Raw genomic sequence first — 26,846 nt, forward strand, 5'->3', positions numbered from 1 at the left:
ACAATCCGCCCTTCACAGAGGCCTGAAGGACACCCAGTTAGTGGATATATGGAGAGAGCTCCATCCATCTACCAGAGATTACACTTTTTACTCCCACCCACATACCTCATACAGTAGAATCGACTACCTCTTTGTCTCGTGCCACCTGGTTCCTATGGTCACGCAAACAGAGATCCATGATATTTCATGGTCTGACCACGCACCAATAGAGCTAAGGTGCAATAATATCCGAGCCAATCGGCCAGGTGCAAACTGGAAACTTAATGAGTCTATTCTTAAGATACCCGAAATATGTGATGCAATAGATCAAGAAATAGTTCAATTTTTCAAGATAAACACAGGCTCTGTGGAATCCCATACGATACTTTGGGAGGCTCATAAAGCAACCCTAAGGGGCATTTTGATCAACATCACAGCTAAACGAAAACGAGAGAGAGATTCCAAAATTAATTTGCTCCAATCCAAACTACATTCTCTTATCTTAAACCACAAATCTAATCCTGATTCACAAACAACACAGGATTTAAAAGATACAAAAATTGAACTGAACATGCTATTGACTTCCAGAGCAGATAACTCCCTGAGTTGGTCCAAGAGAAAATTCTACGAAAAAGCTAACAGGCCGGATACGATGCTGGCTCGAGCTTTAAAAGATAGGCAATCTAAGTTTAACATCCAAGCTATACGCTTAAAATCGGGTATACAAACAGCTAATCCCAAAAAGATAGTAGAAGAATTTGGTTCATTTTATAGTTCCCTATATGACGGTAAGAAAGTGGCACATAATAACAACACGAGCAGAGCTCTAAGAGATTTCTTGACCAGCTCAAAGATAGGGAGATTGACAGAGCAAGACAAGGAGGTCCTGGGCGCCGACTTCACATTAGAAGAAGTGTCACAGGCCATCAAAGAACTTAAACCATCAAAGGCACCAGGTCCAGATGGTTTCTCGGGGCTATACTATAAGAAGTTCTCAAATTCACTTGCCCCACGGCTGCTCCACATGTTCAACGCTATATTAGCAGGAGCCCCGATCCCCGAGGATATGCTGCGGGCGTCTATATCTCTAATACATAAACCTAGCAAGGATCCGCTGAATTGTAAAAGCTATAGGCCAATTTCCTTAATTAATACCGATATAAAAATATATGCTAAATTGTTGGCCAACAGATTAAGTCTAATCCTACCCAGACTAATACATCCAGATCAAGTCGGCTTCATCAAAGGAAGGCAGGCAGCGGATAACACCCGGCGATTTATTGATCTGCTAGAATTGGCAAATAAAAATAATACTCAAACCATGTTATTAAGTCTGGACGCGGAAAAAGCCTTTGATAGGATTGACTGGCCATATCTAAAAGAGACGCTAGCGGCATTTGGCTTCGGGGATCGGGTGAGTGAAGCGATTATGTCACTATACTCAGGCCCATCTGCCAGGGTTATACATCAGGGCTTCCCCTCACTCCCATTTCAAATCCAAAGTGGCACACGACAGGGGTGCCCGCTATCTCCCCTCCTGTTTGCCCTATGTATTGAACCACTGGCAGCACGCATTCGAGACAATCCGGATATCTCAGGGTTAAACGCATACACTCAATCCCATAAAGCGGCCCTGTATGCAGACGATATCCTATTAATCATCTCAAAACCCCTCACCTCATTACCAAATCTATTTGACCTACTAGACAAATTCTCCAAAGTCTCTGGGTTCAAAATAAACCAATCCAAGTCTGAAGCTCTAAATATCAATCTCCCTAGACATACAGAGAAACTACTGAAACTAAATTTCAAATTCAATTGGCAAAAGAAGTCTATAAAATACCTAGGGATTCATATCACCAAAGATGCAAAAAGCATCTACAATGCAAATTATCCCAACCTAATTCGGACATTAAAACAAGACCTAATCAGATGGTCTTCCAAGAAGATTTCTTGGATAGGTAGGATACATAGCGTTAAAATGAATTTACTTCCCCGTATCCTATACCTCTTCCAGACACTACCAGTGCCACTCAAACTGAAGGATATACTCTCACTTCAGTCTGCAATATCTAACTTTGTCTGGAACGGGAAGAAACCGAGAGTAAATAAATTAAATATGAAAAGACCTACCTTAGCTGGTGGCTTAGCGGTACCCTGCCTGTTATCATATTATAAAGCGGCTCAATTAAGTCATATTATACAATGGCACTCAGACCCTACATTGAAGAGATGGGTGGAATTGGAAAGTGCTGCACGCTCCCCATTAGAGCTCAGCAGCCTGATTTGGTTACCTAAATTAGCGAGAATACCCGCTACCTTGCCGCTCACCTCAATGATCAACTCTCTATCGGTTTGGGAAGCAACAAGAATCAAAAACTCCCTCACATCAAGATACTCTTTAATGTCCCCCATATGGAACAACATGAGTTTTGCACCTGGCCTAATTGGTAACAGTAGTTCCATCTGGAGATTAAAAGGATATAGTAGACTCAAAGATATAGAAGGATACAATCTAAAAATCAAAACATTCGACCATATCAGACTAGAAAAAGATATTCCCCACACAGAATTTTATAAATACCTCCAGATTAGAGCATTCTATAACAAATCCGCCCCATACCCTCCCTTGACAAACTTCGAAAAGCTCTGCCGGGTAGAATCCGACACGAAGGGACTTATATCTACGATCTACGGAGAGGTAGTCGAGTCTGCCACTTCCAAACAGCAAGCACCCTCATTCCAAAACCAATGGGAGTTAGACCTAGGGGAAACCCTAGAAGAAGAAGATTGGGACTCCATATTCTTAGCTACTGCTAAAAGTTCCATATGCACAACACTGAAGGAGAACGCATATAAAGTCCTCATGAGGTGGTACCTCACCCCACTCAAATTATCTAAGTTCATTCCAGGGTCCTCCCCATTGTGCCCCAAACAATGTGGAGGAACAGCTGACCTGTTACATATGCTGTGGTCATGCCCGCGGATCTCACTAGTTTGGGAACAAATCAGGAATTGGATCCAGAGGATTTTCGACCTCTCTATTCCCCCAGACCCATGGCTGTTTCTCTTAAACAGACCCTTAAAAGACCTGTCAAAACCGCATAATAAACTCATTGCACATTTCGCAATAGCAACGCGGTGTGAGATTGCAGCATTATGGAAACGCCCCGAAATTCCAATTATCCCAAAGATTCGGAATCGTATTTGGTTTATCTGCCAGATGGAAAAGCTAACAAGTTTAGTTAATGATACTGGTGACAATTTCCTAAAAGTCTGGACTCCTTGGTTAGCACAGACAGACATTCCTGGGGTAGAGCGTGACACAATCTGGCTATGATAGTTATAAATGCGTTCTCCTACAGAGAGGTGAAGACCGTACCCACAACAAATACCGCACACACCATGAAGTTGCTCATATATACCCTGCATCAACGAATGTAACTAGTTGTCAGCAGTAAAGACATCTCAACAGCTCTCAGAAACCACCCCATCCATTCCCTCCGATCTCCCATTCCTATCCTACACCCCTTCCCCCTTCCCCCTCCCCCCCCCTTTTTTTTTTATTATTTATTATAATTTATTACTATTATTATTATCCCCCGACCCCTCACAATAAGAGTGACTATCTCCCGCACGGTTAAGTAGGGCTCGAAAAACTGTGTGGGTCAGTTATGCGTAAATTAATGTTTACTATATGCTAAGTTGAAATATGTTTGAACGTCTCTCTTTATGTATAAAAAGCATATATTCATCAATAAAATTCAAGTTATAAAAAAAAAAAACCAATAACCTTGATGGGTTAAATTTTGTAATTCACTTGTTCTAACTTTCCTACATCTCAGTTGTTTTCCTTAAATGTGTTTTTCTTACATTCCACAATCTTTCTCACACTATTATACTATTATTACAAAATAGACTCTGGAGAAACTAAAATGGATTATAGTAGGCAAGATGGATTTGAATGACATTCTGAATCACAGAAATACATCTTCAGGTGTCAATGGGAATTTTTTTGCCTAATCACGGTGCAATCAGCCACTTCAGAGTTCATAGAATACGCCCTAAAGTAGTCACTCTGATGTAAAGGGTTTACATGAACTACAGTACTTTATTAGAGTGGAGTAACAACTAATTATCTGTGTTCGCAATTCACCTGTTACTTGATTGATGACAAAAAAAGAGAAAAGTGCACAGTTTATGAGAAACCCAGACGGTGAGACATTGGGGTTCATGTATCAAAATCTTCTGGTTTCTAAAGTGAGGTAATTTATTACCACATTTATAAAAAAAAATTCCATTGCTTTTAATTTTATTTTTTCCCCTTACTAATCTTATTTTTCCGGTAGAAAGGTGGGATAAATCCCAAAAAGCGGCGCTCCAACGAATGAGGTACAACAATGTTGATGTATGTTGATAAACAAGGTATGGAGATAACTATTGCAATAGTGATAGTATTGGACCCAGTGCATAAGCAGGAGTGTGTAGTCAATAATTGTCTTATGGTGAGGGACTGTTTAATGCCTGTTTGGCACCTCACAAGACAGAAAAACTCTTACCTGCTGCACTGTAGTGGTCTACAAGTCCCTCTTGAATCCATGGGTAGGGAATTACAATACTCACTGAATATGTTGTTCACTCCATAAGTAGAGGAAAGCTTGAAATCCAAGGATTTGCAGCGGAGCACAGCTGAGGAATGGGGCCAGCACCAGCAGTTGAGGGGTTAAAAATATATTTATTGAAACATGGTTTGACACGAAGGGGAGACAAGACAAACTCTGACGCGTTTCAGGCTATGCAGCCCTTTGTCAAAGAGTACAATCGCGTCTCACACTCCCGCAGCTATGAAGGGGATTCCCCGCCTCCATTACCCAGTGGTGCCGCGCGGTTTTGGCGCGAACACCATCGTGCATAGCTATTGGTTGAATACTGTATCCAATCAGACTACTGATGCGGAAGGTGCGTCTGGGAAGAGGGGAGGAACCAGGGAGTCCCGTTCGGCTACGAGAGTGGAAGAAAAGACAGGGGATAAGACACAACAATACAATAAACAGAGCAAGAAACATATAACATATCTATTTCAATTGTATGCGCAATTGATTCGTTACATGGATGTGGACAAGTAGTGAATTACTATTTACCTCGTGAATAAAATGTAATATCAAAACATTCACTATGATCAAATCTTCTGTCATATATAATATATTATATAGATTTATCCCTTATATCATATGCTGTAAAAAACAGTGTGATCAATAATTTTTTGGTAATAATCTATATACATGACAGTTTACATTATTCCAAGGCAATGATCTTCCTAATTTCCAGCATTTGTGCAGAATAATAACCAGCTTTTAAAAGAACCCTAAATGAAGGAAATATATATTGTAATTAAATAGATTGAGGAGGAAAAAAAAGGGGGGGGGGAGGGGGGGATGGGGAAGGGGGGGGAGGGGAGGATGGGGAGGGGAGGGGGGGTGAGGGGGGGGGGGAGAGGGGAGGATGGGGATGGGGGGGGGAAAGGGGGGGGAAGGAAGGAATCAAAAGGATATAATGTGAGGAGAAACACAAACATTGATTTAACACATTTTTTACTATAAATGCTCATACAAAAGTATAATACAAAAATCATCAATTTAAAAAATGTTTGAGTTCCCAGTCCTGGTTCATGCCCCTGGGTGCCAATGTCCCAAGGGCATAAATCCAGAACATTTCCCTACGATTTAACAAAGCTTCTCTATCACCTCCCCTAACATGGGCCTGGATGTATTCAAGGGCACTGAAAGAGAATGATGCTAATGTTCCTAGTTGACATTGATTAAAATGTCGGGCCACAGGAAATCTCTCATCTCGTTTTTTGATGCTCCTAATGTGTTCATTAATTCGAACTTTGAGCGGTCTAATGGTACGGCCTACATAGCCACTGCCACAAGGACAGCTGAGTAAATACACCACAAAATTAGTGTTACATGTTAGAAATGTATCAATGCGATAGATTTGATTAGTATAAACATTCCTAATAGTTTTTTGTTCTTTAGCGTATTTACATGTATTACAGTTTCCACATTTAAAAAAACCTTTTGGTAGTTTGTTGGTGCTATTTTTGGTGGAGCAAAAAAGACTGGGGGACACATGATTCCCAATGGTTTTAGCCTTTTTAAATACCATCTTAGGATTAGATTTAGCAAAACATTCTAGATCCCTGTCCAGTTTTAAGATGGACCAATGTTTTTGTAGGATAAACCTAATTTGTTCTGCCTGTTTCGAGTATGTTGTTATGAAGAGTGGCAGTTGGTTAGTTGAATCTTTTTGAGCAAAGACTTCTCCTTTCTTTCTCTTATTGTTTTTTCTAGTTTTATTTAGGAGCTCGTCTCTATTCATTTTGAGTGCGTTATCAAATGCACTCTCCAGGTCTTTCTCTCTATAGCCTCGATTCAGGAACCTTTGTTTTAGTTCCTCAGACTGAGTGAGGAAAGATTGTTCCGTAGAACAAATCCTCCTCAATCTAAGGAATTGTCCCTTAGGAATACCCCGGATAAGGGGTCTAGGATGGGCGCTGTTGGACCTGAGCAGGGAATTCCGTGAGTTAACCTTCCTGTAGACATTGGTCTGTATGGTTTGATCAATATCTATGTATAGGTGTAAGTCAAGATAGTTAATTTTCGTATCATGATACACATGAGAGAATTTCAAATTATAAGTATTTGCTTCCAGATATTCAAAAAACAAGTGTAATGTGTCCGTGTCACCATTCCAAATGAATATTAAATCATCAATAAATCTACGATAAACGATGATATTTTGTCTAAATATATTATTATCACCAAAAATATGTGTATTTTCCCAGAATCCCATAAAGAGGTTTGCGTAAGAGGGTGCAAATGACGTGCCCATTGCTGTACCCTGTGACTGTAAATAATATTGTTTATCAAACATAAAGTAATTGTGCTGTAATAAAAACATCACCGAATCTAATAAAAAAGTGCTCTGTGCTACATTTAAATTTGAGTGATTAAGAAAGTGACTGATAGCCTTGGTGCCCAAAGTGTGATCAATTATGGTATATAGTGAGGTCACATCCAGTGTGACCCACATATACGTATTAAGCCATTTAATGTTCTGAATATCTAGAAGCAAATCTGAAGAGTCCCTCAAATATGAGGGAAGCTCTTTGACCAACCTCTGCAGGAAGTAGTCAACGTACTGCTGCGGCACAGTTTATTCGAGCATTTGCCCGTTCTGTGCCGCAGCAGTAGCCTGGCGCGCGCCCGAGTGTGACGGGCGCGCGCCGAAGCAGCGGAAGAGCGCCCTCCGATCGGGGCGCTCTCCCTACCGCTGCCGGGTCCGCCGGGTCCCCCGGAACCCCCTGCCGCTGTCCCGCGATCGCGGGACACCAGGGCTCCCTCGGGGAGCCCCTGGACACGCGTGCAGGGGGCGCACGCTCCCGATGACGCGTGACCGCGCGTCTATGACGCGCGGCACGCCGAGGGGCGGCCACTAGCAAGCCGGGAGATTTCCCGGCTTGCGGTACCGACCACACTTCAATAAAGTGTGTCGGTAGTGTACCTAGATAAACCATCTCCCAAATATCCAATGCTAGAGATGATGGGTCTGCCTGGGGGGCTACTCATAGATTTATGGATCTTTGGGAGATGGTGAAAAATAGGCACGCTGGGAAAAGGATTGTATAAGTACTCTGCTTCTTGTTTAGTTAAAACTCCTATTTCCCTGCCCAGGTCCAACAGATCACGAATTTCCACCAGAAACGCTTGTGTGGGATCCCTGTCCAATTTACAATACGCTGTGGTATCACTGAGTTGTCTTGTGGCTTCCAAATGGTATACATCTGAATGCAAAATGACCACCGCCCCCCCTTTATCTGCACTCTTGATGACTATGTTTGATCTATTCTTGAGTGCAGATAAATGTACATGTTCCTCTTTAGTCATATTATTAAAGGATGGGGTGGTAAATGAGTAACCTTTGGCTAATGTCTGTAGGTCCCTCTCGACCAACTTTTCGAATGTCTCAAGATGAGGACTTTTGGTGAAATTGGGACAAAAGACTGATTTATTCTTAAATGAGGTGTGTTTGGTACCTGTAAGAAATGAAAGTTGTTCTTCCCTATCTATGCAATCTGCAACCTCTTCTTCACCAATAAGGTCTGTTAGATCTTGAAGTGCCCCATATTCTCTAAAGGAGAGTCTATCTTCCCGAGTGTCATCTATCACATGGTGGGGATCAAGATTATCCCCAGCATATGAAAGAGGAGACTCAGGTATCAAGACCTCCTTGGATGAGAAGAACTTTTTTAATGAGAGTTTTCTAACAAAGCGCTGGAGATCTATAACCGTGCTGAATAGATCGAAATCATTCATAATGGCAAAATTCAGGCCTTTATTCAGAACGGCTAGTTCTCCTTCTGGTATTGTAATCCCCGATATGTTCAAGACATTATCAATTTGTGTTAGGAGTCGATCTTTCTTTTCTTTAGTGCCACATCTTTTTGGCGAGCACCTTGTCCTTTTGAATAGTTTTTTGAAGATTTATTACTTCTTAATTCATAGGACGTTGACGCTTCTCCTTGATGTTTTTGTTGTCTAGATTCATAATCGGTACTGTCCCGGCATCTGTCTGTATCATCATCCGTCGAGAATGACACTGTTTGCTGGCGTGTTTCCCCGTCCGAGATGTCTGAAATGCTAGACGTTTCGGGAAATTTCTTCAGGATTGATCTTTTAGATGTTGATCTTTTTGAATATTCCTTTTGAGGCTGTGGATTCTTATAGGAGGATCCCTGGCGTATAGATGTTCTGGTTGGTGGTAAACGTTGCCACACATACACCTGGTTCCTTTCATAATCGACTCGATCTCTGTCGAATTTTTGTTGTTTTTTAGCCATGATCTCTTTCTCGGCCTTTTCCACATTGTTGGATAGCCTCTCATCCATGGTCTCAAAACCCTTCATTTCTTTAAATTTATTCAATCTTTGTTGCAGGTCTTTGATGTCTTTTTTCACACCGATCCGTTCCTGAACCTTTGTTTTGATAATTAGGTCCAACAATTTAAAGGAGCATTCATTCAGAACACTGGTCCATTCCTGTTCAAAATCTTTGGAGGGGAAACCAAATGAAGGCGTTTTTTTGACGCGGAGTCCCCTTGGTATCCTTTTAGTTATTATATAGTTATCCAGCGTAGTGATGTCCCACCATAATCTAATGTTAGTGAGAAGTGTTTTTTCCAATTTATTAAAATAAAAATCAAGATCAGCCTTGTCCTCACATATATCCTGTATGGTGTTGTCAAATAGGTATGCTGCTCTGCTCCATCAAAAATAGCACCAACAAACTACCAAAAGGTTTTTTTAAATGTGGAAACTGTAATACATGTAAATACGCTAAAGAACAAAAAACTATTAGGAATGTTTATACTAATCAAATCTATCGCATTGATACATTTCTAACATGTAACACTAATTTTGTGGTGTATTTACTCAGCTGTCCTTGTGGCAGTGGCTATCTAGGCCGTACCATTAGACCGCTCAAAGTTCGAATTAATGAACACATTAGGAGCATCAAAAAACGAGATGAGAGATTTCCTGTGGCCCGACATTTTAATCAATGTCAACTAGGAACATTAGCATCATTCTCTTTCCGTGCCCTTGAATACATCCAGGCCCATGTTAGGGGAGGTGATAGAGAAGCTTTGTTAAATCGTAGGGAAATGTTCTGGATTTATGCCCTTCCTTCCCCCCCCCCCCCCCCCATCCCCATCCTCCCCTCCCCCCCCCCTCACCCCCCACCTCCCCATCCTCCCCTCCCCCCCCTTCCCCATCCTCCCATCCCCCCCGACCTTTTTTTTCCTCCTCAATCTATTTAATTACAATATATATTTCCTTCATTTAGGGTTCTTTTAAAAGCTGGTTATTATTCTGCACAAATGCTGGAAATTAGGAAGATCATTGCCTTGGAATAATGTAAACTGTCATGTATATAGATTATTACCAAAAAATTATTGATCACACTGTTTTTTACAGCATATGATATAAGGGATAAATCTATATAATATATTATATATGACAGAAGATTTGATCATAGTGAATGTTTTGATATTACATTTTATTCACGAGGTAAATAGTAATTCACTACTTGTCCACATCCATGTAACGAATCAATTGCGCATACAATTGAAATAGATATGTTATATGTTTCTTGCTCTGTTTATTGTATTGTTGTGTCTTATCCCCTGTCTTTTCTTCCACTCTCGTAGCCGAACGGGGCTCCCTGGTTCCTCCCCTCTTCCCAGACGCACCTTCCGCATCAGTAGTCTGATTGGATGCAGTATTCAACCAATAGCTATGCACGATGGTGTTCGCGCCAAAACCGCGTGGCACCACTGGGTAATGGAGGCGGGGAATCCCCTTCATAGCTGCGGGAGTGTGAGACGCGATTGTACTCTTTGACAAAGGGCTGCATAGCCTGAAACGCGTCAGAGTTTGTCTTGTCTCCCCTTCGTGTCAAACCATGTTTCAATAAATATATTTTTAACCCCTCAACTGCTGGTGCTGGCCCCATTCCTCAGCTGTGCTCCGCTGCAAATCCTTGGATTTCAAGCTTTCCTAATCTTATTTTTCCCACTATGTTTTGTCTCGGTTTTGTAGGTGGGAGACTTTAATACATAATCCCGATTCCCCATAAATACAAGGAATAGCTCAAAAAGCCACACACATCAAGACTAGAACTAGCTTTTGTGTATTGACTTGGTATGGTTAGTCAATTTAATCCCTTCTAGACAAATAAAGTTTGGATGTGGTACTGTGTTACTTTTACTACCTGTGGTCAAAATGAAGGATAATAATGAAAATGCTATGTTTTATTTAACTAGATAACGTTTAGTCCAGGAATAGTTGATTTAAATGAAGTCTCAGGATATGCGGCAGTTTAAATAATGTGTGTGCCTTTGTACAGTGTATTTGTAGAACTGTTTAAAACTCTGAAGTCAAGTAAAATTATGTGTAGCCCTGGTAAGAAAATAGGGCTATACGTCTATCCTCCTACTGGTATAAGCCCTGCTAAGGGCAGGCTGCCAGTAGTTATCATGGGTTTCCCCCACTTCAAGCCCTGCCCTAAGTGGTGGAGGTAGGCCACCTGACTCTGTGTCTAAGGCAAGAGACATAGGGGAGGGGCTTGCCAAAGTCATAAAGAGCAGTGCACAGTCTATTTAGTTGGTTGTTCCTGTCAGTCTGGCTGAGAGTTCTGAGTGAGAGAGTTCCTGTTAAGGGATACAGTTGGAGGAGATCAGGCAGACCCTGAGTAGAGCTGATAGAGCTACGGTGGACCAATGCCTCTCACCCTGCCTAGGGGGTGAGGGAAGAGCTAGCCCCACCCTGAGTGCCCGCGGCTTGGGGTGGTGGCAGGGATACAGTGAACACCCACAGACCATCCTGAGGGTGTGCAGTCTGGAGCTGGGAGAGAAGACCCTGTACATGAGACCAGCGTGTTGCTGGGATTGCTGTGTGCTGTTGTGAACAATAAAGAGAGCTGCTGCTACTTTTAACAAAGACTGAGACTGGAATCTCTCGTCCCTAAGTGGGAATTCTCTGTAAGGGTTCCACCCCATATCCCTGGGGCTTAACAGAGATGGAGGCGTTGCACCATTGAGACCAGATGAAGGCAAGAACCCCAGAAACCTGGTCCTGTACTCCCCCACACCATCGCGGGAGACTCAGGCCCTCCTGTTGCCCACAGGTAGGCACCACCTAGACATATGTAGCCAGACCTTAGTACACCCTAGGGGGTCCGATCTGCGACCGGGGGGGGGGGGGGGTCTGAGGGCTACATACTGTATGTTTACTATGTGAAATAGCGAAAATGCATGCTAAGTTTCAGCAGATGAAGTGCTTTGAACACATATTTAATCATGTTACTATTCTTTGGAGCATTCTGTTTTAAATGACAGGTGGGCTATTTTGAGTTTTGATATAATGTTATTTTTTCCTAAAAAGTACCAATATATTCCTGTGTGCCATAAATTAAACATGAGCACACAATGTTTTGCAGGAGCCAGAAAACTTTACAGCACTTAAAATTCAGAAAAGCAAGCTAATCTCAGGTAGGAATTTCCAGATGTCAAGGAGAATTAACTTGGGCTATGAATAAATATTTTGATCAATTTGCTGTTGAAAAAATAACTGGATCAAGCAGACAACAGAAAGAATGAAGAATCTTGAGAATGTGCGGCATCTAAAGATGGGAAGAGAGATACAAGAAACATAATGCTGCAGTCAGGGGTAAAAGTAACATTTTGTTCTTCTGTGACTGAGAATAATACACAGTAAACTAGGTAGATTGTATATACAGTAATTGCAGTTATAGTTTTATAGGCAGAGAGACATTGAAACTAGTGCACATTCTAAAACGCCGGAAAATTGCCTTGAGATATTCCTGCAATTTTACCAGAGCGATTTTAGAAAAAGGTATCCCTGTAATTTTTAAAGCTGCAGACCAAGCAATATCCTACATGTGTTTTATTTTAATAAATCAGTTCTGTACTATGATAAAATACTTGTAGCATTAAAAAAAAAAAAAAAACTATTCTGAATGACTTTTTTTTAAAACATATATTTTTATTGTAAAATTGGGGTACAGAAGGGAAAAAGGGTAGGGAAAATTGTTACGCATTACAGTACATTGGCATTTGTTTATTCCCATAGATAGCTCACTTTACTGAACATACATATTTGAAGTGTTGTATAAAAATCGCATACGTCAGTTTCTCATGGGATGGAGGGGGGGAGGGTGGAGGGGTGGAGGGGGAAACCATAAGGGATATAACACAGCAACTATCATGCGGTGGGGATGCGGGGGGTGGGAGGGGAAATTATCACAGTATTCACAGAATTACATCTCAGCGTCTCATCCTATTCCTATCTCCTAAATCTCCTTTCGGTTTAGATTCTTCTGAAGCCTCTGAATAACTTTTACTGCATTGCTAGCTCTGGGTCCAGGCCCAAGTCACCCTCCTGTGACAACCATGGTTCCCACACCTGAGCAAATTTATGGGTTTTCTCTCTTCGATATGCCGTAATACGCTCCATTTTCAGGGTATGCCATATACTGCGTATATTAATCCCTGGCTAGTCTGCTTATTCCAACACGTCGCTATGGAATATCTTGCGGCCAGCAAGATATGTAGCATTAATTTGTATCTGTGTGTAGGAACGTTGGGAGGGCGTCTGCCCAATAAGGCTAGCCATGGGTTAGGGACCATCTGTGTCTCCTAGGGAGTTGATGAGGTCAAATATTTGCAGCCACAGGGGATGACATTTTTAATGTATTATAATGTAATTGTATTGTATTGTTTCATTCTAAAGCAACCATTTACAAAGTCACATCCCCTTCCTCTTCTGAAATAGGCTCTGGCACACCCCTTTTTGAACCTTGCCCTCTCTCTAGCAGTGGACCAATTGTATCTACTGACTGCCTGGTCACATGATCTTCCCCACAGAACTTTGCATCTTTGGTCCTCTTCTGCTGCACTGACAGCCATTTAGTGAACCCCCAAGTCGAATCTTCACCGATCGATCACAGGAGAACGAATCGATCGGCAACTTAGCCAATTACTTATCACTGTGTGGATTGTATTGATATACATATTAAAAGGGGGAGTGGGGGAGGGGAACGTTAGCTTGGACTGCTGCTTTAAAACAGATTTGGTAGTCTGAGCTCCTTTGCCTCACAAGCTTTTTCATTACAGGAAAATGGACCAAATGAGCTTTGTTTGCAAATGTTGTGACCCCCCCCAGAACACAATAATTTAGAGCAATTTATAGTAAATATAAGGGAAAGTTTCTTCACTTGTTAAGACATTTTACTGCCACTATTTTATAGTCTACAAAGCAGTGCAAACTTCTCAAATTGATAAATCACAATCAGAAACTTCCTAAACCCAGGACAGTTGGGGTAACAAATGTAGGAAATAAAAATGCAGTTCTTCTCTCCCTCCCCCCCTCCACACTTTTTTAATATGTATACTGTAGGAAGAATGGGGTGTTTGGAGCTAAACCTCATTCATTCCAGCTCTGGGGAACCCCTCATTCCAGAAATGCTTACCAGAGAAAGTGCCACTGGGACCTTATGGAGAATGAAATACCCTGCATCAAGCGGGCAGATAGTAAGCCACGACTGATGACATTCCGGATTTCTTTTGGCCCACATGGCGCAGGATATTTCAACCTCCATTTTGATTCGCCTTGAGGAAAAGGTACCTTCCCGGTTCAGTATCTCAAGAAACATTGGTCCCTAGAGCTGTAATTGACACAGTTCAGATCCAGAAAACCCCTGTTTCCCATAAAAATACAAAAAAAGGATAAACAAAAAAATGGAGTAGCGGGATCTGCCCCTTTAACTATTACATATGTATATGACTCCAATTTGGTCCTATGTATCAAAGTAATTTTGGAGTAAAATCAACACAAATGGGCCCATGTTTCAATGCAAAACTGATATAATTCTGGGCAAACACTTCACCTGAAAGCAATAAAAGGCGTATTTATCAAACTCTCCAAGCTGCAAAACTGGGGGGTGGGGGGGGGGGGGGGGAAATATCTGCATCAGAGAATGCAATTTTCCTTTTTGATAAATCTGGTTCAGTAGGTTTGCAGCTGGAAGACTTCGATAAATAAACCCCACCCACAAGAATTAATAAGATGTCGGGTAGGATGCTATCTTCAAAAGCAAGCACTGGCTGAAATCATCAAGATTTACAAAGAATACAATACAATGGAATAAAATATATGTATTTAGGAATAAAGTGAGCGGGAGTCATTTAATAAAAATGTAGCAAATGAATTTAAACATGCAGTACTTGTATTTAACAATTGACCAATTTGAGTTCCTTACATTTCCTAAAATATATTCCCATTTATTTTGCTCTTACGCTTCTGGTTTAAAATGAGAAAAAGTTCAGAAGAACCAGTAGATATTTACAAGAAACCCCAAGGCTTTTAGTTTATTCAGCTGTGTGAGATATTGAACATACAGTATTGTGGACATGCTAAAGGAGTGCACCACCTACCCCATTTCTTTGCTAGAAATGTGACTGTCTAATTAGTACAGTTCAGATGTTTTCCATTATAGGGGCTTATTCATTAAAGTACATTTGTGCAGATATGGCACTACAGCACGAGCACTCCCACTGACTTGGAATATCGCACTTTAATGAATAACCCCCTTAGGGTTTCTGAAGGGGACGTATCCCTGTTTAAATAAAGCAGCCTCAGAGCCCTGAGAATCCAACAGAGAGATAGTTGATTGCAGCCACTCAATTAACGAGTCTCCATCTGGACTAATGAGAGCTCTTTAAAAAGCCTCATGTGAGACACAGACCAGAGATTCCTTAGCTCACATTTGGGCTGACATAAGGAGAAGGAAGACAGAGATTTCTTTAGCCCACAACTGGGTTGACCTGAGGAAAAGATGGTGTCTTGATGCACACAGATGGACTGTATGCTGACTGCAAGACAAGGGGACAAGACCTCTATACCTGGACACAGAGAGTGCCATAGCACACGAGGATGCTGACCCAGGCTTTTCTTTTATGTTTTGTCTTTACATTGTTAAAGGAACAGACAATAAGGTAGATAGAGGTAGTTTGTAGTTACATTGTAAAGTTAATATACTGTAGATGTAAATGCTAAATGGTATTAAAAGATTGCTTAAAAAGGTTAATGAATTCAAGTAAATGAGTCATCAGAAAAATCTTAGATCTTGAAATTTTATATAATAGGAAAATGTTTCTTACCCTTATCCCAACACACATTTGTGTCATACGCCCTGCCATACAAAATAACATTAACACAAATTGGAAGAGATCCCTTGAGAATGTTCTTGTACAAATGTGCAATCTTTTTGTATTTTTATGTTAGCCCACTCATACGTTAAAATGATAGAACTCAGAGTTGGCATTAATTTTATGCTTATTATTTCATGTAGTTTGACAACTAGACACATATCAGTGTCTCTGTTACTGAGCCAGCAAACATGGTTTGAATACACAGAGGGATGAGGAGGGAAATCTCTTGTGATCTTTAACCAACAGAAGTATGAGATCGGCAATGGAACCAGGTCTAAATAATCTGTCAGTCAGCTAAGAAAATCTATTGAACGTAAAAAGGTTAGATGGCAAATATATAAGAAAAAATAGTTAAATGTCATAGAATATGCACATTATAATCTAAAGCAGAACCAAATGAACAAATTAACAAAACAAAAATTATTCTACATGATTATTCTTCTGTGAATAAGGGAATCATGATTAGATGGAAAGGGGAGGGGGGTAGAAGATGAGAGGAGAGAGTGACATGAGGGAGAGAGTGACATGGGGGGAGAGAAAGGGACTTGGGTGGAGGGAGTGGGTGACATGATGATGAGGAGTCTATACTTCCTCCGGTACAGATGTAAGGTCCACAGTGTGTTAACTGCAGATTGCAGGCTCAAACTCTCCTGCTTGCACGCTTCCTCTAACACTGCAATTCCATGTATCAGAGGAGATGGACCTAACAGATGCACAGGAGGAGGTTGGTAATGTCTGGGGTGTACCATTAGGTAGGGAAGGTCCCCCACAATCACTATTAACCTTCAATATACCTCCCACAGAAAGCCACAGGGGGCATTAGAAGGTAAAAGGTAGAGGACCCAAATCAAATGCAGAAACAAGGTTTTGGTCTGTCTCTTCCTTGGATTTAGGTCCATAGATCCAAGCTGCGTTTGGTTCAACTCAGACCTTCGAATCTCAAACCGCCATGCCTTTTCATGATATTCATGGGCCATCAGCAATATTTGCATCCACAATTTGTGGATGGTGAATGAATACAGGCATACCCCGGTTTAAGGACACTCACTTTAAGTACACTCGCGAGTAAGTACATATCGCTCAATAGGCAAATGGCAGCTCACGCATGCGCCTGTCAGCACGTACTGAACAGCAATACCGGCTCCCTACCTGTACCGAAGCTGTGCGCAAGCGGGGAGACTATAGAACCTGTTACATATGGGTTATTTATATCAGTTATGCACGTGTATGACGTTTGCAGTACTGTACATGCATCGATAATTGGAAAAAAGGTAGTGCTTCACTTTAAGTACATTTTCACTTTACATACATGCTCCGGTCCTATTGCGTACGTTAATGCGGGGTATGCCTGTAGTGGGTCAAAAGTACTGTAAAAGCATATTCTGAAATACTTGCAGATGTTCTGAGTGGGTTTTGTACATTTGCTTTTGAACAGTACATCATTTCTCCCTAACAATTTATTCAATGTGTTGTGAAGTCTTGGTCTCTGGAGCTTCCTTTAGAGCAAATAATACAGGAGAACCAACTTGCAGTACAGTTTGACATGTGGAACGAAATGGAGAATTCAGTAGATACATGCCAAAGGTTGTCTACAGAAAGAAAGCAAAAAGAAGCATTACAAAGAAATTCAAGTAAATTGTAAAAGCAAATCAATAAATGTTGCTGTGCTAATTGTATTTATGCATCAAAAATGTCTCAGATATTCAATGGTCTCAAAACTTACAATATGTTTTCTGTGGCACTCTACTTTTAAATGATCCCAGAATGTATGTGTATGTCTGAATGTAATAAAGGTAAACAGGATATGAGCATGAACTACAGGTACAAAATTCAAGTCGTTTGGGAAGCATCAAGTCGCCCTTACATGCTAGAGAGTGCAATAACGTGTTAGACCCGCCTCCATTTCACACGCTGCTAGTGCATTTTCAATGGGGTCAGCTTCCACTGGCACATTGTTGGTGTCCTGCTACAAAGCATCAGTTAAGCATCCTAAACATCAGTAGGGCTCAAGAAGTCATCCTCATATCTTCTGAATCCATGGTGAGAAATAGGACATTTGGGGTCATGCTACGGGTCCACATTATATCCATGTTCAGTTTGATCATAGCCGCTTTGATTAATAAATACTATCTTAACAATTTCTACGTACTAAATTATTAAACCATTTAAACGGGTTCTGTCAACACCAAATTGAATGCTACTTATACTATTTAAGATTTTATTGTGAAATCATACTAACCTTTCCATTTCTGCAGGATGACAAAGTTTGAAATAATTCTCTCTTTCTCTCTCCAGTATGCTGGTTTATACAAATTATTTGGCATCTAGTACATTTTCCTGCAACCTGAAGAAAAAAAACCCCTCAATATAGAAAAAAATGCAGTATTCAGTTTTATTTTTACATATATTATTTCTTCTAAGTATTGGTTGAGAAAATATACCTTATTAACATACATATTTGCAGTGTTCGACAAACCTATACATTTGCTCGCCCCGGGCGAGTGGATTTAACATCGTGGCGAGCTCCTATTGGCCCAAGCAGCACACGTTTGGTACTAGGTGGCGAGTAGATTTTTTAGTGTGGCGAGTAGATTTTTTGGTGATTTGTCGACCACTGCATATTTGTATTAATTAATATTTATGTTTTAAAGAAATGTTTTTTTTTTAAATCTTCTACAGACCAGTTTCTTTTTAAGTCTTTTTAAGTTACGTGCAGAACCACAGAGCTCCAATTATAACTTCAGTTAACGTCTTGTTAAGTGATAACAGGGATCTTCAAAGCTCAGTACCACTGCATTAAGTGCAGTTTTCAGCCGTAACGAGCCCCTGCATTATTATTACATCTGTTAGTGCTAATGATCTGCAAAAGAGGTGTTCCCTCTACCACCGTATATCCAAAGAGCTCCGTAATAGTTGACGCAGTGATTAAACGTAACGCTCACAGCTAATGTTGGCATTACTCACATCCAGACCCTGAAATAGGTATATTATAGGATCTATATTACTGTAAGACCCCAGTTAGGCAGGATTTAACTATCGTATTGTTACTTACAGGATTCATTTCCTCTCCTGTCATCTCCTTTTTTACTTTAACTAAACACCTATTCAGGGTCTGGATGGTAGTCACACCACCTTTGGATAAGACAGGCTTAATGTCATGTTATTTGAAGCTAACACATGCCAGTGCTAACTTAGCATGGCATTAAGACTATGCTAATCAGATCACTAATAGGTGTTGTTTTGATATATATATATATATATATAGCGGTAGGTGACAAGGTCAACATGACAAGTCGACGGTCACCTAACCTCAAAGACCGACTTGTACATAGTCATTATGTTCCCCATACAAGCGAAACATTCTTGTCTCTCAGGAAAAAGGGTTTCTCTAAATGTAACAGCTGCTCTGCCTGTAGGTATATGGTACAGACAGACACATTTTGAACAGTAAACACACTAAAGAATATAATATTGGATACACCCTTAACTGTAAGACCAAGGGGGTGATATACTGTTTAACTTGTCCCTGTGACCTTAAATATATTGGCATGACTACACGAGAAGTCCGCTTTAGGGTCTTAGAACACACAAGAAATATCAAAACGGCACAACGGGATTTGGATTCATTAAAAAAAAATTACATCTGTAGCTAGACATTTCCTTCAACATCATGCTTCAGACAGTACGTGTCTAACAGCATTTGCCTTTGATAAAGTGGCCCTAGGCATAAGGGGTGGGGATTTGGAGAAAGCTCTCCTTAAAAAGGAGTGTCGCTGGATAGTTCTTCTCAATACCATGCAGCCCATGGGACTAAATGATTCTTTAGGGTTTGCTATGTTTTTATAGTTTATAATTGACATCTGTACATATATGCAATATTGTGTTCCAATTTATCTTCATTACCTTGTGAAGACGCGTGGCCCCCTTTCTTTTGAAATTAATTTTGCATAAATATGTATTATTTCGTTCCTCTCTGTTTTACTATTTAATTTTTTTAACAAAATTTCATAATTATTTTCTGATATAATGTCATCTTCTACTCTTTTATAAATATACAATTCTCTTCATTAATTTTCTCATGTTCTCAATACTAACTCTAAATATACTATTGTTCTATGTTATTAACATATATGTCTTTGCTTTGTCAGTGCATTGGCAAATGAATTGATTCCATCCAATTGCACCAGTCCTTGATATGATCTGCTAGTGACGTCATCTAATACATCACCTATGACGTCTGCTTCAGCATAACCCTTGTGTCAGAATCACAGCATTTATGGAAACATCTCCTATACAGATTCCTCGGTTTCTGTATTTTTGCTTGGACTATAAAATGCTTTGGTAAATGAATTGATACCTCCCATTGCACCAGTCTTTGATATGATCTGCTAGTGACGTCATTTAATACATCACCCATGACGTCTGCTTCAGCATAATCCTTGCTTCAGAACCATAGTATTGATGGAAATACCATCTACACAGATTTTTTTGGTTTCTGTATTTATGCTTCGATTGCTAAAGTGTGTATATGTTTTCAGACTATGTCAGAGAATAATATTGTTAGTTTAGTATTATTGGTATAATTACAATGATGACTAGTAGTAACTGGATAAAACTAGATCTTTAAAGTTGTATTAATATACTTTAAACTACTTCATGCTGCATTTTATTCCTGATTTTGTGCAAAATGATGCTGTTTGCATTTCCAGAGATGCAAAAGAAAAACGGTGCTGCTAATTTTTATGTCTATAGCTGCACCACTGTCTTTTTAGGGAGAAATGTTTATTACAAAACCATAGCTATCTATATACTTGCAAGCTGTCACTTTTTGTGCTGTGAAGTTGTCATTTTCATACACACCAGTGCAAATATATGGGCTTAATTTGAAGCTCTGCCTGAAATGATTACAATATTGCTTGCACTGGTGTGCGTGACGCAGCTCAACTGAGCAGGTAGCTTTAATTGGACAGGAAAATAAGAACAAAGCTGGAACTAATTACTTTACCATCTATAAAACACTGCACGCCTTCACTTAAAATTTTACCACTCCGGGAAGAAGCCCACCGACGGGTGAAACATGTAGAGTGTTTACTTTACTACAGCCTTTATGTAATCTTCTATTCTGAGGGACTTATGATGGATCTGATGCAGCATTTTGGACTTTATTTTTTGTTCCTGTTATAAGCAGACTTTGGAAACACATCCTGTACAATCAATATGGACACAAACTCTACACAATCTAGCTGCAGCTGAGTATTACCCTCCTTACTGTTTGGGCATTACCTGTCCTTGCAGTGCTGCGCTTTGTGGTGTTTTCAATATGTATGACTCTGTTTGCTAATATGTCTTTATTAGTCATATTTTTCTTTATTTGCTGCATCAGTTCTCATTGATTTCATTTTGGGGAAATGCTGTTCAGGGTATAACTATTATTATTGTTATATTATTTTTCCCTGGTTGCTTTATCTCCTTTTTTTTCCCCCTCTGTTTTTGGTATACATATTAATTTTTCCTGGCTATATACTGGGTCATTGACTATATACTTTTTCCAACGCAATGATTTATCATTCTTTCATGCATATGTCAGTGGGAATATATTTTGTATTGCCTATTATGTTAGACTAAACTACTTTGTTGTCATTATTTAAACTTTATTTAGACACATTTTAGTTTTTCTTCTTTTTGTAATACTGATAGTATTTGATTAGTAGTCCTCTCTTTATATTTTTGATACATATATATTTTCATAGGCTGTCTTTAGTATTTTTATGTTTTTAAGTTAGTGTGTCTTGTTGTTAAATCAATAAAATCTTGTTCATTTTTTCTGAATTGGCGGAGCATCTGTTTCTTTTTAACAATCTTTATTTTATAGATTAGTTTAGGTGTAATTTAGAGTGCTACTAAGGGGATTGTCTTTGTTCTTTTCATCTGTGTGTCTTATATATATATATATATATACCTTGTGGGAATTTGCTTAAAGTATGTAAAATCCTTTCCGTGCACACTGCTTTGTCACTAAATTAAAGAAGGTTTACTATAGCAAGCAGATGAAGATATTACTTTTTCTAAGTGAAACTTCTTTGCTGGTGCCAACAGGGTTTTCATGGGAGAAAATCCTTGCCATGTAACGAAAAACCGTAACGCGAGTGACGTCATGGTACTAATGGGCTTGTGCTTGTCTCGTTCGTCGCGCTCGCACATACGCACAAAAACAGCATTCTAGGCTGCACGGACCTTACACTAAACTTGCATGCGCACCAGAAGGGGTTGTGAGCCGCGGCGCGCAGAAGCCCAGTGTCACCCCTACACATGTGCAATACAGCTGATCCTGTGCCCAGGCTCCCAACAATCTCCTCTTCGGCCGGGAGATGCGACGGGGGCTGGCCGTGTCCCTGCAACTCTGCCGGAGGGTGGACGGAGGGAGGGCTGCTCTGGCAGAATCATCGTGCATGTGCACAAGCCTAGTAGGTATTGCCTCCATTCTCGCGCATGCGCAGAAGCCACCGGTGCACCAGCAGCAGGACACAGAGACCAAACACACACACACAGAGACACACACACTGACTGATACACACACACACTGACTAACACACACACACACACACACACACACACTGACTGACACACACACACACACACACACACACTGACAGACACACAGACACACTTACACACTTACACACAGACAGATACACACAAAGAATTCCCAGTAATCAAAAATTATATAAGTGCCAATAGCTAAACCGCATTCTAAGTCAAACTTCTTTGCGTTTTTATTTTTAATTGAAAACATCATCACAAATAAATTTTCAGTGACAAAAGACAAAAGTCACACACACACACACACACACACACACACACACACACACACACACACACACACACACACACACACACACACACACACACACACACACACACACACACACACACACACACACACACACACACACACACACACACACACACACCTTACTATATATTTTTTTATCTCTTCTTTCTCTTTCTTTGTCTCTGATTTTTCTCTTTCCTGGTCTCTAAAGTTACTTATAACTTCTCAGTTATAACCCATCAATGAAGCTGCCCATGTTTGGTGTTTTTGTTAAATTGGGCAGCACCTCTATACATTCTGCAGCCTCAGAAAGCGCCTCGACTTTTGAGGGCAAACTGTGTCTGAGTAATAACTTAAAGTTTATGGGGGCAAACTTATGACACAACTGAACTGTTTATTTACATTGTATGTTTAAACTTGCTTCAATAAGTCAATTAAATATCTGAAAACTGCAAATTATGAGTGCAATTTAACATTTTAATTTTGGAGGATAAAAAAACAATAAATTTGTCTGAAATACTATACTGAGGATTTAAAAAAAAAAAAGTAATGCTCTGATCTAATCTCCATTCAAATATTAGCACTTGCTCACTCGCATTATTGCTGCCTGACATCAATTTAAAAAAAAAAAAAAAAAAGACTGTTCAGGGTTGCTCATGAGAATTTTCTTAAAAAAAAAAAAACGCCCAGAAAAATAAATGAATGAAAACCCCAAAAATGTAATTTAAGTATGAGCTTTCATTAGGTCCCTGTTCAAATTTTGCTTGGAATTGAATATTCATATCGAATTTCGAATCAGAGTTTGATTGGAACATCACATTTCGAATCCGCAAAGTTCAGATTTCGAACCCTCGAACGTCCCAGTCTTGTAAAGTTCTCCCTAATTACACAGTCTATCCATTATGCGTATGGCAAAGACATTTCAAATATTCTGCTACTGTATCAAAGAGTTTGGGAATCAGAAGTATTTTGTAGTCCTGGCATTGACTAAATTAGCTATTCATCCTTGTTTGTCTGCTATTTCTTATTCTGTTATCTGAACTTAATTTTTCTGAATAGCAACGCACATTTTCCTTCTGTACCCCAGAGTCCATCACAAGAAGTTGCTATGAATTTCCACTTCATTTGTATTCTCTTTTCATTCACACCTTGAGTTATTATGTATGCAGCACTAACAATCCACATGTTCTTGAGATGAGAACCCTTTGAAAGATTTGATACATCCCCTTAAGTTGAGAAATAAGTGACCCAGTGAATTAAACACAGAGTTTTTAAATGAAATTTTTTTTGGAGCTCTGCTATTGAAGTTGACAGGTATGCTAGAACCATATTTAATTTGCTGTAAGCATCTCTTTACACCAACATAGTAGTCGGTTTATCCTCTTTTACAGCTCTTAAGTGATTGTAGTTGAGTTCTAACACGTAAGCCAAGTGGTGTAAAAGCATAGAACAAAAAGGCTGTGATGACCAAACAAGATATATTTGCCCTAAATTACAGTACAATTATATTTACATGCTTGCTTTGCAATAAACATACTGAATCTGATTTGTGGTAACACTCCATTAAGTTTGTGGGGCTGGTATCATTTTCAAATGAATTTATCCCCAAAGGTTATTTTCATGTCTTCTTATGGGCTCACTTGCATGTTATTAACCAGAATTCTTGTCCGCAGTTTAACCAGATAAGCAGGGGCAATACATTAGGCATCTAAAAAGAAAGGACTACAGGATTATAGTTTCATTCTAAAGTTGACTAGTGTGCCAGAAATATTACTATGTTATGATCTTTTTATTATCTTCTAACACTACCTGATATAATATTAGTTTTATACTTCTACCTTTAAGTGTAATTTACAAAAAGATTAATAACTACAGTTCCAAATAGGAGTTTGGGGGAAAAATAAGCCTGGTTAGCAATACTGTATTTAGACTGCATAAAACAACTGATTCAAGTATAGGCAGTAGACCATATATTGATCATATTGTCCGATTGCCCAACACAGGGCCACCAATAGGGATGACAAGAAATAAAATGTTACCTTCTGCAAAGTAAAACTATCCTTTTTGCAATAGAGAATGTGATGGCAGGTATAATGATAACAATATGTTGGGATTTCCTAGCTTCTTAAAAAGTAGAAGATTCTACAAATCTGTGGTCTGAAGATAGTGTATGATCTGAGGGTGAGATACCACTTCAAACTCTCCAAGATAGTTATTGGAATTACCATGCAGTCTAGATCAACAAAACGTCTTTCCACTAAAGAGTGCATACAGGGTGGTGCAGCACTGTGAACTGTGCAAAGCTAGTGCAATAGAACGGTTAAGAAAGAACAAAGGAGTTCACTCTGGAAGCATAAAAAATAAATAAAACATAACTTTTATTAGCTTATGAATATATTAGCTCAAAATATAGTCGATGTTGTGTGTAAACAAAAACAAAGCCCATAAAGACAAAAGTGTACCAGTGTACGCTACAATTAAAAGGTAACATAGAGGGTGGGGAGGTGGGGATGGGCAGCAGAGTGACATACAGTAGGTGATTGGGGAACTCCTTTTACTATAACATGATGCTTACTGTATCTCAGAAGGGCGAGTTTTTAACCTGATGATGGTAAGATAAAACGTACAAATCCAGCATTAGGCTAACTCATCATACCGTTATATAGATTATATCTAAATTGAGTAGGAGCAGCTCGTTTTGGCACATTTTATCTCTACAACCCTCTTCCATTTTAAGCCTTTTTTTTCTAATCTCTCCCTACCTACCATATGGAACTTTCTTTCACTCAATATTCTTCAAACTCCTTTACTTTCCCCATTCAAATCCCAGCTGAAAATTCACCTCTTAAAAGAAGCAACTCAGTACATTTTCTAAGCCTCTACTATGAACTCCAGGTGCCCTTAACCTCCCTGACTGCACAGTTACTCATACTGTGTATATAAGACTCCCAACATACCACTTAGATTGTGAGCCCTTTGGGGTAGGTTCTCCCTTTGTACATACTTACACAGCAAAGGTTGTTTGGTAGTTCATAAATCCCCATTCGTAGACGTGAAACCGGCATCACTGCACATCCTTTTCGTTATATGCACTTTTTTTTTCAACTCGATAATCCCAATTTATAAATTTGACATGTTAAAAAACATAATATTTTTAAATTATGAACTGTGTGCCCCTAACATGTCATAGAAATGTATTCCAGAACCTTAAACTTACTGATACAGAATGATTCTCATGAATACTTGGTTTGAAAAGTAATTTTTTTGCAGGAGGGAATGCTCATTCAAATGTAGTTCAACAAAGTTCAAATCTCAAACAAATGATCAACTCAAGCTTCGTAATACAGTCTACCACAGCGAGATATTAAATATTGACCTAAGTCGTGCAATTTAACATTGTACTGTACCTGCAAATGCAAATCGTCAATAAAAACTTCAGCCCATTCTTCTTCTTCAAAAGGTTTGCTCCCATTAATGACTAGATTTGCTCGGAACCGTTGAGTCAGCTGTTCAATGTGAAATTCTTTATGTTCAGACTCTTCGCTGTTCAGTGGTAATGCAAAACAGGAAGGTATAAAAATGTTTTAATAACTAGTTTTCTTTAATGTATGTGCTAACCATTGAGAGTGAGATATAACTATTTTTTTTTTAACTAAAAAATATTTTCTGCTGAGAATGGAATATTTAATAAAGTCACAAAGTCACCCACAGAAAGTACATTTGTGATGCACACCACATTAATATATATTTATATTTTATACAGTGATGATATACTGTGAAAAAACATAAGTGACAAAAGTGACAAAAAATAAAAAAATAAATTTTCAATTAAAAATCCCACGTGGTGCAAACTGATTGGTCACAAGATAGGTCAATCAATAAACTCAACGGCTATAATTAATATAGACAGCCCTAAATTAGTGGAGTTTTACCCAGATGATCTAATGAATCTGGAACGCTGAGACCCATATATATGTCTAATTACACAATTCATCCAACTTCTTGACAAAATCTAGTAACCGTGTGTATGTTCACAGAAGGTAAGCAGCAGATCGCAGCACCTAACACATATATCAGAGTGAATCAATGGGGAGTCCCTGTTGCTAACCTAACATATGAATGCCGTTACTAGTAACAGCCCAGCTCTAACATCGCTGGCAAGTTGTATTCGGGAAAACCTATT

The 26,846-nt window shown here is 39.5% G+C and overlaps 1 protein-coding gene across 1 annotated transcript in view; it reads right to left on the bottom strand.

Moving 5' to 3' along the window:
- Positions 1–12,607: 12,607 nt before the first annotated feature.
- Positions 12,608–26,846, bottom strand: part of MOCOS (molybdenum cofactor sulfurase) — a 510,054-nt gene continuing 495,815 nt past the window's right edge. The window contains exons 13-15 of the mRNA XM_075585954.1: positions 26,071–26,206; positions 18,071–18,175; positions 12,608–17,420 (exon numbers count right to left, since the gene is read on the bottom strand). Coding sequence (XP_075442069.1) covers positions 17,289–17,420; positions 18,071–18,175; positions 26,071–26,206 — 373 coding nt within the window. The 3' untranslated portion in view covers positions 12,608–17,288. The remainder of the gene's footprint in view (positions 17,421–18,070; positions 18,176–26,070; positions 26,207–26,846) is intronic.

This window comes from Ascaphus truei, chromosome 2 (genome assembly GCF_040206685.1).
Source record: "Ascaphus truei isolate aAscTru1 chromosome 2, aAscTru1.hap1, whole genome shotgun sequence".
NCBI lineage: Eukaryota > Metazoa > Chordata > Amphibia > Anura > Ascaphidae > Ascaphus > Ascaphus truei.